This window comes from Geotrypetes seraphini, chromosome 8, assembly GCF_902459505.1.
Source record: "Geotrypetes seraphini chromosome 8, aGeoSer1.1, whole genome shotgun sequence".
NCBI lineage: Eukaryota > Metazoa > Chordata > Amphibia > Gymnophiona > Dermophiidae > Geotrypetes > Geotrypetes seraphini.
Genome location: NC_047091.1, coordinates 10,932,440 through 10,948,907, shown reverse-complemented (window position 1 = coordinate 10,948,907; position 16,468 = coordinate 10,932,440). Strand labels below are relative to the sequence as shown.

At 44.6% G+C, this 16,468-nt stretch overlaps 1 protein-coding gene across 2 annotated transcripts in view; it reads left to right on the top strand.

Moving 5' to 3' along the window:
• Positions 1-16,468, top strand: part of LAPTM5 (lysosomal protein transmembrane 5) — a 60,708-nt gene that overhangs the window by 40,519 nt on the left and 3,721 nt on the right. The window contains exons 4-7 of one of the 2 annotated variants that reach the window (XM_033953928.1): positions 4,748-4,876; positions 5,624-5,713; positions 7,549-7,641; positions 15,300-15,398. In XM_033953928.1, the coding sequence (XP_033809819.1) occupies positions 4,748-4,876; positions 5,624-5,713; positions 7,549-7,641; positions 15,300-15,398 (411 nt within the window). Of the gene's footprint in view, positions 1-4,747; positions 4,877-5,587; positions 5,714-7,548; positions 7,642-15,299; positions 15,399-16,468 lie in introns of both variants that reach the window. The other variant, XM_033953927.1, reaches the window with a different exon arrangement.

Genomic DNA, 16,468 nt, shown 5'->3' with positions numbered 1-16,468 from the left:
TGGCAGATCTAGACCTGACTTTAACTGCCTTGAGCTACAGATTAAAAAAGGCATGAGCTAAATTCAAAATCATTTCCCCCCTTCCCTTCCTTGCAGTATAAACTGAATGGGTCTCTTGAATTAATTTACAAACAGCTTAAGTAATCAAATGTCTCCAAATTTATATAGTATAATCAAATGTAAGAATTTGTCTCACATTCATGCCGTACTTCATTCATCCAGAATTACAACTTGTCTTACTGGTCGTCAGCGGGCCACCAGGCACTCAAACTTCTTTCATAGTGCTGGGCTTTACGCTCCCACTCGTCATCGGATCCAGCTTTATAAATACTTTAAATACTTTCAATGGTTATAATTGAATTTACTTTAATGTTTATCTTGAATAAATATGTACTAAAGGTACTGAGCTGTGCAAAAGACGCTTTTCCAACGGGGGGTAGAATCACCAACATGTTTCGCCCGTGTAATTCAAAGGGCTTCCTCAAGGCTACCACTCCCTACCTACTTACACCATTCGAACCGACCTTGGCGTCTAAATTTATACGAGCACCTACAGCATGTAAAAATATTTGATTTTTGTAATGTAATGTAATTTTTTTCTTATATACCGCTACATCCGTTAGGTTCTAAGCGGTTTACAGAAAATGTACATTAAGATTAGAAATAAGAAAGGTACTTGGAAAATTCCCTTACTGTCCCGAAGGCTCACAATCTAACTAAAGTACCTGGAGGGTAATAGAGAAGTGAAAAGTAGAGTTAGAGGAAAAATAAAAATAAAATAAACATTTTAACAAGACAGCATTGATCTAAATACTTTGGAAGGTAGAAGAGAGGAGGGAAAGGAATAGAAGCAGAAGGGGGAGCCGTTGAACAGTAGAATTCTGGAGAAATTTAAATGATAGAAATAGAACAAAACAAAGACAAAAGGCAAAACAATAGATAAGATTAAAGATAAATCATAAGCTGGAAAGAAAAATAAAATAAAACTTTGTCTTCAATCCACGGTTTCAGCGTCAGTGATGAAGTGGAGCAAGTAAGTTTAGGAGGAGCGATTGACGTTTCCAGAAAGGGCTTCTTCAGGGAAGAGACTTGGCCGACAGTCCCAGGATGTCTATGTCTCCTCCCCTGAGATGTTCTCCCATCCATGCATTCCCTCCCAGACACACTGCCCGTGCCCCAGCCGCTCCAAGGAGGCTGCCCCAGATGAGGCCCACGGTGAATGCAGGATTCTCTCCTCTGCGGGAAAGCCGCCCGGAGCCGACAGTCGATCTTCTTAGCGGATTGCATGGGGGGAAGAGTTCACACTCTTGGTAGGATCGGGTCTGTGTGCTCTCGGTGGTTGTACATATTTTGCTAACATAGGAGCCAATTTTCAGTTTCAGGTGGATAGTTTCCTTGGGAAGGTGAGAGATTCCCACAGGAAATTGAGGCAGCATAAAATCTGTTTTATTACTTGGGACCCGGGTTGGAAACGAGATTCTGGGCTTGACGGTCCTCCGGTCTGTCCCTATATGGCAATTCTTATGTTCTTTTGAGGCGGGAACGTCTTTTGATCAAAATCTGAATTTTGACAGGAAAGCTCACCCTCACAAATGATCTTAGCTGCCAAAATTTCAAATTTCCTGCCAATATTAAAATTTTAACAACAGACTTTCCCGCCTCAAATTCCCTACCGAAATTCCCTGCTTTCCCGAGGGAACCACCCATCTCAAACCCCACTATAATGAGAGCCCACTGCAATAAGGCAAACTGTACACATCACAGCATACCTTGAAGAATAACACAGCACGATGGCTGAATGATTAAGTTCCAACGGCAAAAATAGTCGTAATGTGAAAATTGTCAAACTATGGGGGAGGGGGATGAAATTTTTCCCCCGCCCCCCTCAGTTTCAAGTTTATTTAGGGCTCCTTTTACTAAGGTGCGTTAGCGGTTTTAGCGCGTGCTACAATGGCGCGCACGCTAGACGCTAACGCCTCCCTAGAGCTTGCGTTAGTATCTCTCGTTTAGCGCGGGGTTTGCGCGCGCTAAAAACGCCAGCGCACCTTAGTAAAAGGAGCCCTTGGTCTTGATATACCGCTTTAATTACCAAAGCGGTTTACTTTGTGCAAAATTTAAAATATAAGTAAAAGCGGGGGAAATGAAAGCACGAACGACAAGGTATTAGTGACGAGACCTGCTACAGAAGGGAAATGGGCGGGATAAGAGCATAAGAAGTTGCCTCCGCTGGGTCAGACCACAGGTCCATCGCGCCCAGCAGTCCGCTCCCGCGGCGGCCCATCAGGTCCATGACCTGTAAGGTGACCGGCGACTAAGCCCTTTTAATCCCCTTAGCCTTCTCTGTAAGCCCTTTCATAACTTATCTCTACCTCTATCTGTATCCCTCAACCCCCGTGTCCTTCAGGATACATTATATAAAAATGAAAAGAAAGGGGAATGTCTGATATGTGGCCTTTGTCTGAGTCTCGTGTGCATTTATTTAGATTTTTATCCCGTCCTCCCAGTAGCTCAGAACGGTTTACAAGTAAACATTCACAACGGAGTGAATTGGACATACAAGAATATACAGTAGATTTAAATACTTGGACATACGAGACTGTACAGCAGTGTAAATATAGGGACTATACAGCAAATTAAGAACAGTAGTTTAAATATAAGTAGTTTAGTTTAGATACAAGTTATTTGAGTATAGGCTGAGAGTGGACTATACAGAAATTTTTGGCAGAAGATTAGAACGGAGAAAGAAGGGTAGAGGTGGGGTTTAAGGGGTTGGGTGTAGACTGAGGGTTACCTTTAGTCGAAGAGGAGGGTCTTTACCATTTTCCGGAATGTCATTAGTGAGTTCTGTAGTCTGAGTTGAGGGGGGAGTTGGTTCCAGAGTTGGGGAATGAAGTGGCTGTAGGAGCGTTTGCGGGCGGTTTCTGAGAGGAGGGACCTTCCGGGGGGAATGCATAGGCGTATCTCCGTTTCTGAGCGGAGGGTGCGGGTGGGGATGTAGATGGGTAGCTTGGATTTTATGGTAGGAGGGGGGGGGGGGTGGCATAAATTCTTTTGTGTGTATAAATCTCGAGATAGGTTTTGAGGCTGGATTTGAAGTTGTTGGTGTTTCAGGGCTAAAGGGAGGGCATTCCATAAAGTGGCTGCAACTCCTGAACGGGATAGTCTTGCGTGTTGCATCGTCAAACAATTGTAGAACAGAAGGGACTGCTAAAAGATGTTGTTGCGAGGAACAAATGGTTGCAAATGTTACACTTAAAATTTTGGCATCCACTTGAAGCCTAGTCAATGTTTAAACCAGGGAACTCCGGTCCTCGAGAGCCATAATCCAGTCGGGTTTTCAGGATTTTCCTCAATGAATATGCATTGAAAGCAGTGCTTGCAAATTGATCTCCTGCATGTTCATTGGGGAAATCCTGAAAACCCCGACTGGAATGCGGCTCTCGAGGACTGGAGTTCCCTATCCCTGGTCTATGGACATGTTAGAGCAGGGGTAGGGAACTCCGGTCCTCGAGAGCCGTATTCCAGTCCGGTTTTCAGGATTTCCCCCAATGAATATGCATCGAAAGCAGTGCTTGCAAATAGATCTCCTGCATGTTCATTGGGGAAATCCTGAAAACCCGACTGGAATGCGGCTCTCGAGGACCGGAGTTCCCTACCCCTGGTTTAAAACTTCAAGGCATTTTGGAAAGTAAACAACATAGGAGCTCCTTTTACGAAGGTGCACTCGCGGTTTTAGCGCGCGCTAGACGCTAACGCCTCCACCGAGCTGGCATTAGTATTTTCCATGTAGCGCGGGGTTAGCAGGCGTGGCATTATAGCACGCCGCTAAAAACGCTAGCACACCTTGGTAAATAGTGTGTTTGGGCAAGTAAGTCATAAAATATAACATTTCAATCAGTTGGGAGAAGGTTGAATCGTACAGGCCTCTGGATTTCTTTATTTTTTGATATACCGTCTATCAAAACAAGTGTCTAAACCAGGGGTCCCCAAAGTCCCTCCTTGAGGGCCGAATTCACAATGCGGGGAACCACAAGTACGAGAGGGCACTCGGAGAAATTAAAAGGGGGCAGGTTTAGAACAAACGCTAGGAAGTTCTTTTTTCACCCAGAGGGTGGTGGACATGTGGAACGTGCTTCCGGAGGCCGTGATAGGCCAGAGCACGTTACAGGGCTTCAAAGCAGGTTTGGATAGGTTCCTAGAGGATAAGGGGATTGAGGGGTACAGATAGGAGTTGAGCTAGGTTATAGGAATAGTCAGGGACCACTGCACAGGTGATAGGCCTGAGGGGCCGCCGCGGGAGCGGACCGCTGGGTGGGATGGACCTCTGGTCTGACCCAGCGGAGGCAAATTCTTATGTTTTTATGGGTTTTCAGGATTTCCCCCATGAATATGCATGAGATCAGGGGAAATCCTGAAAACCCGACTTTGGGGACCCCTGGTCTAAACGGTGTACAATATAAAAAGATTGTAGAAAGCAATTAAAATAGGTAAATAAAAGCAATATTTTATCAAATATTAAAAATACTAGACGGATTCATGTTGACGTACATGGAACAAAAGGGAAGTTGGGGAGAGAAAGCTGGTTTAAAATACGTTGAAGTAAAATTAATAAAAAAAAAAAAAAGAAGGTAAATGGGGAGTAGCAAAACATTAGGATGGAGATCGCTTGGTTGACTTGGAATATGTATTGCTTGGAAGATGCACTTGGAATGTGAGTTGCTTTTTTTTTCTGAATTTTGTTTCCTAGAACCGTGAGCATCTTTTCATCCCATTCATGGCTCTTCAGATCATGGATATTTGCCTCAGTACGCTGACTCTCTGCAGTTACTACATGCACATCCCCATCTTCGTAAAGGTCACATCGGTGAAACACTTGGTAGGTAGTCATCTCAAGTCCCCTTACCTGAAACGGTAAAAATGAACTGTATACGAAACTTCTAGGCGAATGCCCAAATGTTGATGAACGTTCAGTTAAATTTTGCCCGAAAAATCAGCTTGATAACAGATTTTTCGGGCAACATTTAACTCATGTTGGCAAACTAACAAGCTTCACTACCCTTGAAGAAGCCCGTTGGTGCGAAACAGACTGGGCCTTGATGATAGTTTGCATAAAGCCAGATGAAATATTATTTTGGTTTTGAACCGATGGTTGCCAGTTTTTGATTGCTCATTCAAATGAGAGAGAAACAGATATTCAATCACAAAATTGATTTAATCATACATAGAATATTCAAATAGAATCACATTTAAATTGAATCACAACAAGATCTGAATTGTATAAAAATTTCACAGAGGTTTTGACCAATGATGATACCCAACCCCAAATTGGTTTCAATCTATTGATTGTATTCCTGAGGTACTTTGAGGTCTTTTTTCCTCTGTTTCATGAAAGATTTTGCATTATAGATATTTAGAGTGTTCTACATCACATGTCAATCATATGAAGTGTCCAGCCATTTCCAAGATCAATATGTCTACCAGAATTGCAGCATCAGGATGGATGCAAACTGTAGTCATGAATGTGACCTGTTATATATGTTGCTTAGAAATCAGATACCGGCTCAACTTATTTTCATTTACTCTACAGACCAGACGCTCATGGAGCCCGTTTCTTGCTCTACAGGTTCTGGATTTCTGCCTCATCCTGTTAACCCTCTGCAGTTCCTACATGGAGATCCCATCATATTTGAATTTCCAGTCTATGAACCATATGGTAGGTAATGGTCAACCCATTGGCAGATGCGGCACTTCCACTGGTCACGTCTTCATATGCCCAAACCATGCTCGATGAAATTTCATTTTTAATTCAATACAGTTTAAAAAGTGGTTTTCTGAGAATTTAACATTTTTCATAAAATGCCTGGGTTATGAAGAATGCCTACAATAACATTTTCACTGGTCTATATAGTGAGTCTTTTGGAATTTGTGTGCAAAGAGATTAAAGCACAAAATTGCATGGAAAAATCTGCAAAGAACATGCTCAGTCTTTGTCCCAGTGTATTCCATTTAAAACAACAGTCTCAAACACGCGGCCCACGGGCCGCATGTGGCTCTCCAAATTTTATTTGCGGCCCGCGGTCTGGACTGGATTATTATCTTCCTTTTGGAGCAGCAGCATGTCTGGCTGGCTCATTCCATTCAAAGCCGCGGGTTGGCGGCTCCTTGCGCTATCCATGGAAGAGTCGGCCAGACACGCTGCTGCTCCAGTGGCGTACCAAGGGGGGACGGTCCACTGTTCTCCCTAGAGTGCGGCTCATCTAGAGCAGTGGTGCCCAACCTGCTTCCCTTCCCTTCTCAGGCCGGCACCGTGTTATTTGATCTCCCTGCTTCTCTTCAGGACCGACCAACTCTCGCCGCCCGACGTCAATTCTGACGTCGAGAGGACGTTCTGGCTAGCCAATCGTTGCCTGGCTGCCCGGAACGTCCTTTCCGACGTTAGAATTGATGTCGGGCGGCGAGAGTTGGTTGGCCCCATGGAGAAGAGAAAGAGAGAGATCTCGGCCTGTTCCCAATGGCAGCAGCGGCAGCAGCCTAAACACCGGCGGCGGTGGCATGGGGGAGGGCAGGAAGGAAGGAAGGAAGAAAGAAAGAAAGAAAGGGGGGATAGGGAGCCAGAAACAAAGCAAAAAAGGGACATAGAGAAAGAAAGAAAAAGTTGGGGGAGGGAATGAGGTCTGGAGGAGAGGAAGCATACAGGAGGCTGAAAGAAGAGAAGAAATATTGGATGCACAGTCAGAGACTGATGAAATTACCAAACAAAGATAGGAAAATGATTTTATTTTCAATTTAGTGATTAAAATGTGCCAGTTTTGAGAAAGAAACAAAAACTTTAAATGTGAGGGCTGCAGAAAAAATAGAGTACTTGGAGGGCCGCAGAAAAAATAGTTAATGTCTTAAAGAAATGACAATTTTGCATGAGGTAAAACTCTTTATAGTTTATATATCTTTCCTTTTAACTGTTAAAGGAAAGTTTTATAAACTATAAAGAGTTTAACCTCATTAAAAATTGTCATTTCTTTAATAAGACATAAACTATTTTTTCTGCGGCCCTCCAAGTACCTACAAATCCAAAATGTGGCCCCGCAAAGGGTTTCAGTTTGAGACCACTGGCTTAAAAGATGATTCCTTTATGGCTGCAATGTCTCCCCAGACAAGAACACAATTTAAGTTTGAATATAAGAGCATGTATGTCAGTGTCCCAGTGACCTTTAGAAAATTAAATCTCTGACTCTGAGTACCTACCAACCTAGGAGTGACCTTTTCGAAACAATTGTGGGTGCTAAACTCAAAAGTGAATGTTGCCCGTTCAGAGTAATAGAGTTTGATCAATATTGGGTGCGCTCAAGTACCCACAGAGCTGGCACTGATGCCTACCACTACCAGCTTAGTGGCATGAAATAGATTTTGCTACAGAGACCTAGAACAGGAGGGAGCAATGGCAAGTCCCAAGAGAACAGAAAAGCAGCCATAATGCAACTACTTATTTTTATTTTCTTAAGTTCCACAGGGGGATAAGAACGACCAATATATGCTCGTTTTTCTTCACAGAATTATTTTCCGAACGAGAAAATCCCAGCTAGCGACTCTACCAAGATCCTGGTCTTTCTCACCTTTCTGATCCTGGTGGTCCTTGCCTTCAAGGTAATTGATTGAAACGGGCACTAGAGGTCCTCACATATGGTCTCCAATCCAAGAGGGATTTTTGAAAATGGTCTGCCGTGTATTTGCTACTACTACAACTACTATTAATTATTTCTAAAGAGCTGAAAGGCGTATTTTAACATACAATAGACAATCCCTGCTCAGAAGAGCTTACAATCTAATTTAGACAGGACATGTTGGGGTTGCAGAGATTATGGTAGGGGAAATGATACAGTGGGTGGATGTATTGCATATGATTACCCATATTCCCACTCATTCTATGCCTTGCACACCCAAATTGATGCTTAGCACACAAAGTTGTGCAACCCTGTTATAGGAAAAGGTAAGTTATACATATACAGAGAAATTCTAATAGTGGTATAGTAAGGGGGGAAGGAGCAGATCTACTCAGGCGCCATCTCGGTGGAGGTGCCAGCACCTCTCCCCCTCTCCATCCTCCTGCTCCTTCCTACTCCTCCCCCGCTGCTCATGCGCCTTCAATTCCCTGCCTCCTTACCTCTAGCTCTTTATCGGTGAGGAGCAGCTCCAACCTGCTGCTTGGGTCGGCCTCGGCGCTCCCCTCTGACGTTACTTCTGGGTCCCGCACCTACGAAGTGATGTCAGGGGAAGAGCAGACGCTGGCAGGGGCAGCAAGTTAGAGATACTGCTCGCTCCAGGGAGCTAAACAGGTACAGGGGAAAGGAAGGGGAGTGTGTACGGCAGGGGGGAGTGGCGGAGTAGAGGACGGAGGGGGGGTGCCACCTCCCCAGGGGCCCTAAACTTAGATGCCTGGGCCAATTGGTGTCTTAGGCCCTTCCCCATGCATCCCAGGGTGCATGCGTCGGTAGAGAATACTGGGTCACCGCACCCAACTTGGGCGCCAGCATTTTCACTAGATTTCAGCAGGCATAAATCTAGTGCTTAAAATCTGGGTGCAGAAATCAGCACTAAGTGCGATTCTGTAACGGCCACATGCCCTTTGTAGAATCATGCTCAGCGCCGATCTTTTCTGGCACCGATTTTTCAGTGTGATTTATAGAATCCAGCCTTATTCATAAGTGGCACAGCACATAAATTCAGGGGGGCGGAGCAAAGAAGGGGTGCGGGCGGTGCTTCCACATACACATGTAGTTTAGATAATACAGTGCTCTCCTGAGATTTGCAGGAGTTCCGTTCCAGAAACCTCCACGAATCTCGAAAAACCGCGAATACAGTTTTTCATGAGGGAGCCTCAAGAGGGCAGCGGGAGAGGGCAGCAGGAGAGCAGCTGGAGCGCCGTGAGTGCAGGAAATCACTCGCAGTTCGTTCTGACCACCTCTTCCTGCATGAAGTCGGACTTTATCCAATCAGGAGCTGCGTGTCAAAGCAGCTCCTGATTGGATAAGGCCCGACTTCGTGCAAGAAGAGGCGGTCGGAGCGAACCGCGAGTGATTTCCTGCACTTGCGGCGCTCCGGCTGCGCTCTCCTGCCTCTCCCACTGCCCTCTCCTTGTTGGCGGTTCGTGGTCCGAAAATACCGCGAATGACTGGGACCGCCAACCGCGAACAACCGGGGGAACACTGTATTCTAAATTGCACATGCTCTAAATTACATATAATTGTGGGGACCCACAATTATGCCAGGTCTATGGCTGGTATAACTGCGGGAGCCTAGATTTTAAGCACCCATCGAGGTCATGACCCCTAAAACAGATTTTGTAGCCTTGTTTTGTGATCCGACACACATGTGGGCACCTGCTTTCCTTCGCAGAATAAGCTTCAAACGGGCAGCTTCTCGGCAACTAAAAAGAGGAGCTTCTTTATAGAATGACCTTGAAAGGCTAAGGGGGTCTTTTACTAAGGCATGTTAGCATTTAACGCATGCAAATATTTAGCGCATGCAAAATTGGTGAGCGCGCCTTAGGGCTCCTTTTACTAAGGTACACTAGCGTTTTTAGCGCACGCACAAGATTAGCGCACGCTAGCTGAAAAATTACCGCCGGCTAGGGCGTGCGGCACTTTAGCGCGCGCTAAAACCGCTAGCCCATCTTTGTAAAAGGAGCCCTTAGTAAAAGACCCCCCTAAATCCAAAAATGCCATAGTGATAGGGGCTAGAAACATCTGGACCAGCGAAACCTACCCTTAACAGCTATAACGTCTGCCCTTAGCCCAGAGTGTAGATATTTTAAATGAATTTCAGTCTGGGGTCATCTAGTCTGTTCTCCTGAGGCGATCCTTAATATCTGATTTCTCTGCCGTTGCCGATTGTCTACATTATACAAAAAAAATGAAGGCTGTGGGCCAGTCAGATAAGAGCCCAGGCTTCATGTATAATCCAGGCTTCATGTATAATGAAATTGTTCTTCAGCTCTCATTGTTTCTAGGCAAAATATGACACAATAGCTAAAACAGAGAAGAGCTGATAAAACTTACCAGGAAATCACTATCATTACTGTTATTATTTAATATCTTTTTTTTCCCTAAATTGCCCTAAGATAACCCATAACAAACGATTGCATTCAGAGAAACTCGTTTTCCTAAGCAGCATATTAATGCATTTGGTATTCTTGGAAAGCTCGCTTGCATCCCTGGGCATGGAATGCCAGCCCAAGAACCCCTTGGACCTGGAATTAAAAACACAGCAAACGAGCAGAGCCAGCTGGAAATGGCCCAGCGATTTGCAGGCTATCAAACCAAAAAAGCAAAAATCAGCCAGCGAGAGAAATGAAGGATTTGGGATCACTGTTCTCAGTAAAGACCAGGTTGATATTTAAATGTATTTATGTGGACAATGTTGTCTATGCAAATGTTTTTTTTTTTATTAAAAAGAAAACCCCTCCTATACATTCTTTATATTGCAGAAGTCACATAACCCCCCAGGTGCCCCAATTGCCATAGATTGTGAGCCCACCAGGACAGATACAGAAACTAATCTAATCTTTGATTTTTTTTTTTTTTATACCGATTCATCCCAGCAGGAGGGCTCGACTTGGTTAACAAAATATTAATAAAATTACACAGGAGATTAGAACAGAAACTACATCTTTTAGGCCAGAATTTTATCTTTTATGACTGATTATTTGAAAAAGAAGGACCATTAGTAAATTTCTGAAATAAATATGTCTTCAGTACTTTACAAAAAGTGGGTAGATGAGAGAGAACTCTAATTATAGAAGGAAGGTCATTCCAAACTTTGACGAATCAAAAAGAAAATGATCGACAAAAATCGGCCATCGTTTTTATTCCTTTAACAGGGGGAAAGCCAAGTTTATATTTCTGACAGCTCCTAGAATTAGAGATTTCTTGTGAATTAAATGAGACAGGAGCCAAAGGAGAAAAAAAATACCAGATAGGATTTTGAAAATGACAGTTGCACATTTAAATTGGATCCTCCAGTAAACAGGAAGCCAGCCTACTGTAGTAGATGCTGCCTCTGCACCCTGTGAGTTTAATCTCATCCTGCTCCTTATGACTCCGGGCAAGTCACTTACTGGGGAGTTCTATAAACAGTGCCTAAATTTCCTACCTCAGCTATGGAACCGACTACCCACACAGACCAGGTTGCTAGACTTAGAGAATGACACGGTGGCGGTTTACCCGCGGCCACCGCATTTTAGCCGCGGGTCACCCGCCGAAAACGGGGAAGAAAACTAGCAGTCGCTGCGGCGACGGGGACAAGGCCATTCACCGCCCGCGGGGCGGTGAATGGTCTTGTCTCCGCAGTGAGGTATCAAGGATCGCGCGGTCCCCGCAGCCACCGCCCGCCCGCCCGTAGCATTTAGCCAGCTCCCTCCCTCCACCTCACCTTAAATTTCGAGTTTTCCGGCTTCCTTTTTTCCGAGCCGCACGTGTTCAAAAATCCGTGCACGCGCGGCTGCGCGAGTCAATCAATCTTCTCCTCTGATGCAACCGGAAACAGGAAGTTGCAGGAGAGGAGAAGTTTGATTGACTCGCGCAGCCGCGCGTGCACGGATTTTTGAACACGTGCGGCTCGGAAAAAAGGAAGCCGGAAAACTCGGAACGAATATAAGGTGAGGTGGAGGGAGGGTGGGGGCTGCTGCGGGGACGGTGACAGGGCGGTGAATGGGATGGCAGTGGCGGTGACGGGGCGGTGAAAGGGATGGCAGTGACGGTGACGGGGCGGTAAATGGAATGGCGGTGACGGGGCGGTGCAGAGGATGGTGGGCCGGGGATGGGGCGGTGACGGGGACAGATTTTTTCCCCGTGTCATTCTCTAGCTAGACTCACTAATGACCATCCGCAGAGCAGTAAAGACTTTCCTCTTCCGCCAATCGGGCCATTAAAAACTGCCTCCTCAATATATTTTATTTTTTTTATTTATTTTTTTATTTATTCAATTTTCTATACCGTTCTCCCAGGGGAGCTCAGAACGGTTTACATGCATTTATTCAGGTACTCAAGCAGTTTTCCCTCTCTGTCCCGGCGGGCTCACAATCTATCTAACGTACCTGGGGCAATGAGGGGATTGAGTGACTTGCCCAGGGTCACAAGAAGCAGCATGGGTTTGAACCCACAACCTCATGGTGCTGAGGTCGGAGCTTTAACCCCTGCGCCACACTCTCCCCCAACTTCTCCTAATATTCTTTTCTATGACCAGTCTGGTCTCTAGAATAAGCTCTGTTATTGTCTACTGTAACCTATGTGTTGTCACGACTAGTCTGTCTTCAAACGATTGTGAATGTCTACTTGTAACCCGTTCAGAGCTTCTGGGAGAACGGGATAGAAATCAAAATAAATAAATAAGAGAAAGAAAAAGAGAAAGCGAGAGAGAAGAAAAGTATTCAAGCTATGCTTATAAACCCCTAACCGCCCGATCCCCTCCAAAGCGGAACAAAGACTCAGCGTTCCCGCAGGGAGATCCCTCCGAATGAGTACAGCCATTTCCTACCTCAGCTATGGAACCGACTACCCACACAGATCAGGTCGCTAGACTCACTAATGACCTTCCGCAGAGCAGTAAAGACCTTCCTCTTCCACCAATCGGGCCATTAAAAACTGCCTCCTCAATATACTTCTCCTAGTACTCTTCGCTATGATCAGTCTGGTCTCTAGAATTAGCTCTGTTATTGTCTACTGTAACCTATGTGTTGTCACGACTAGTCTGTCTTCAAACAATTGTGAATGTCTACTTGTAACCCGTTCTGAGCTTCTAGGAGAACGGGATAGAAATCAAAATAAATAAATAAATAAACTTTTATTTTTTAATTGGCTTTAATCAGCACGGTAATTGGCCACGTCGGTGTTCAGCCAATCAAGAAAACCAAACCAAAATATCGAAGTTTATTATAATAATTCTCCATTAATACTCCAAATGGTGGTGCGGACCCAATGAGATCCATGTTTTGGCTGTGAATGCCTTCTTCATGGGTCTGAATACCGATTAGCACTCAACTTAATTATGCTTTAAAGCATATAATGGTGTGTGATTAGGAGAAAAGCCAAAATGGAATGAGACAAGGAAAACTCCTCTTGCATGCGTGCTTAGCTTCAGCGTTTCAAGCTTTCATTGATCCGAGCGCGCTCTTAATTTCATGCTTCACTTTGGTTTTGGATTTACAGTTACAGACCCCTGATGAAGGCAGTCAAATAGCCGAAACATGGACCGTGTAGGGTCCCAGGTTTTTACTCATCTACAGTAGTCCTCCTGTTTGTCATACCATTTGTCAGCTGAAATTGGAATCCTATAATCAAGGTGACATTTTTAATGTACACAAAATTGTATTATGCCAACAAAACCTTATATTTCTTACCAGTGATGGTTGCAATTGCTTTTAATCATTTTAAATTTTTTGCTCATCAATAGATTTGGTTGTAACTAATACATCGACTCCACTTTCTGCCCTATTAGTGGTTAGCGTTGTTCTATGATTATTTCAGCTCGGGGCTTTGGTGCCCGGAGTTGGGGGGTGGCAGCGGCGTTTCCTCTCCCAGGGGACCCTCGGGGTGCCCGGGGAAGTGTGTGGGGTTGGGACTTCGCCCCCCCCCGCCTCCCCCAAGATGGTAGCCAGTGTCAAGGTCTGTTGTGGAGAAGCATTGAATGACGAGAGACCCGGTTTCCGTCTCCCTGGGCGGGCGCGGCTGGTGCCTTCACAGAATGTAGTCATGCTCAGGCTCCTCTCTGTCCTCATTTTGTGTTTCACGAAATTTGTCAAATGATCTAACGAAACCTGTTCGACCCTCCACAGACCCCGACGCCTACTGCATCTATTAACCATGTATTCTCCCTGGAAATGCCCAGGGCAACTTTTGTTATAAACCGCCTAGAACTGAGAGGTATTGGCGGGATAGAAGACACTAAAGTAATTACTACCTGCACCATGTGGGGTATTAATGGAGAATTATTATAATAAACTTTCCACAGTTTTGTGTTTTGTTTTTGTTCTACCTAGTTTCCTGTGGAATTTGTTGGTGATTTTCTCGCTGCTGACCCATGTTTACATATATATCATTATTCCAAACATTTTATGCATGAAATAGGAATAACTGCTTTGTAGACTTGCTCATCACGTTTATAAAGTTATAGGTCCAAAAAGGGATGTTCCGGGGTGGTGCCATTTGTGCATCTAAGAGGTGCCACTTAACATAAATAGTAATTATAAGGATTCACCTAGTTTTAGGCAGCAAAGAACACACATGAATAAATTTTGATCATTTAGATCCATATGTGGACATGTGGCATGCAAATGGCCATTTTCCAGTTATGCAGTATTCGTAAATAATAATAATAATAATAACAGCTTATATACCGCAATACCGTGAAGTTCTATGTGGTTTACAAAGATTAAGCAAAGGTACAAATTGATTGACTTTAAGAGGGGAGGAAGAAAGAGGGTTAATAGGACAGGAAATCCATTTTTGAGGAGAGAGTGATCAATAGAACAAGTTAATCGCTCTAGAGGGGAGAGAGAAGAGAGGATCAGTTGTCTAGATACTTTAGGAACAGGTGTGTTTTCAGACGTTTCCTAAATTCCTCATAAGTAGTGGGTGAAAGCAATTGTTCTAGGTCTTTACCCCATGATGCTGCTTGGTGCGAGAGAAGATGTTCATGGTGTTTTTTCAGTTTACAACCTCTCACTGGGGGGGAAACGAAGTTGGAATGTGAGCTTCTCTTGTGTCTGTTGGCTGAGAAGACGAAAAGGTCAGTTATATATTTAGAGGCAAGTCCGTGTAGTGCTTTGAAGCAGAAGCAGGCAAATTTAAACTTAAATTTAAATAGATGCCAAGATGCAATGGTGCATACTTTATAGGTGGGTGGAGTTTGGACAGAACTTGGGCGGGGCACGTCGATTTGCATGCCACCTTTTCCATACCTGTTCTCGCTCCTCCCCTTTTGCCGTCTGTTGTGAGCAAGGCGACCTTCTCCACGAGGTATTAAGTGGGTAACCTTCCCCAACCTCTTGTTTCATTACCTATCCCTTTTTGATTTGTTTATGAATTGTATTTAATCTTCTTTTTTTTCTCCTCCCTTTTTCAAACGTATTATTTTATTAAAGTTAGTACTAATTGTCTTGTTTTTTTTATATTTTTTAACCTAATTTTTAACTAAATGTAAATCGAATTGGTTGATTGTTCAATGTTATCCTATGGCTTTTCGTGTCGAGAAGTGAGTGGTAATATTTTACATAAACTTGAAACTTCTTTTGTTTCTTCAAATTTCAGGTTCACATGCTCCAGTGCGTCTGGAGATGCTTCAGGTACATCAAAGCCAGCAAGAAAGCCAAGGTGAAGGTTGCCCCCGACATTTGTGCTGCTGAAAAGGTGAGAAGTTAAGGGGAATATAAATTGTATACATTTATTACATTACATTACATTACAGATTTCTATTCCGCCATTACCTTTCGGTTCAAAGCGGATTACAAAAAGAGTTATGGAAGAAGGGTTACAACGTTAGATCAGAGAAGGTTTCCAAGAGAGGGAAAAGTAGGATCTGGGGTTAGGGAGGGGATGGTAAGAGGGGGATTAAGCTTTATCATGGTATTAAGCTTTATTAAGGGATTTCTTGAAGAGTATAGTTTTTATTTCCTTTCTGAACATCTTGTAGTCTGGGGTTGTTGTCAACAGGTTGGAGACTTGGTTGTCTATCTTCGCTGCCTGAGTGGCCAGTAGTCCATTGTATAGTTTTTTCCGTTTTACTTCTTTGATTGGGGGGTAAGTGAATGGGGTGTGTGTTTTTCTATGCCTGGTAGAGGTAGTTTGGATGAGGCGGTCGTTTAGGTAGGTTGGGCAGTCTCCATTTATAGTTCCAATTATCATTTCTGTATTATGATTAGGTGATGCAGTACTGTGAGAGAGAATTTTGCTTTCACTGGAAGCAAGACCAGGGCTTACCACATGGAAGAGTATGAGGAGGGGGGTCCGCCCTGTGTACCATCATGGTGGGGGCTCAGACACCCATCCTCCTGTCCGCACCCCCTGCTTTCTTTCCACACCTGCTGCTTGTGTTTGCCCCTTTCCTTCCCTCGCACCTCTTTAATTTTCCCGGCACCAGGAGCATCACAAACGTGCTGCCCGCATCGGTGTCGGCTCTCTCCGACATCACTTCCGAGGGTGAGCAGACACGACGTGGGCAGCAAGTTTGTGATGCTCCTTGTGCCGGGAAAATTAAAGAGGTACGAGGAAAGGGAAGGGGGCGCGCAAGTGCGGAAGAGGGGTCGGGAAGGAGCAGGGGGTGAGAGGAGGGCGGGGCTTCACCGCCCCAGGTGCTCTTCGCTACGCCGCCAGGGCAAGGCATATGGTGTTCTCCCTGCGAATGAAAAGTGGGAAAGGGGATACTCCTGAGTTTCGGGGGGGTGTGTGTCTCTTTGTGTTTTATGGCTGACACTGGCTCC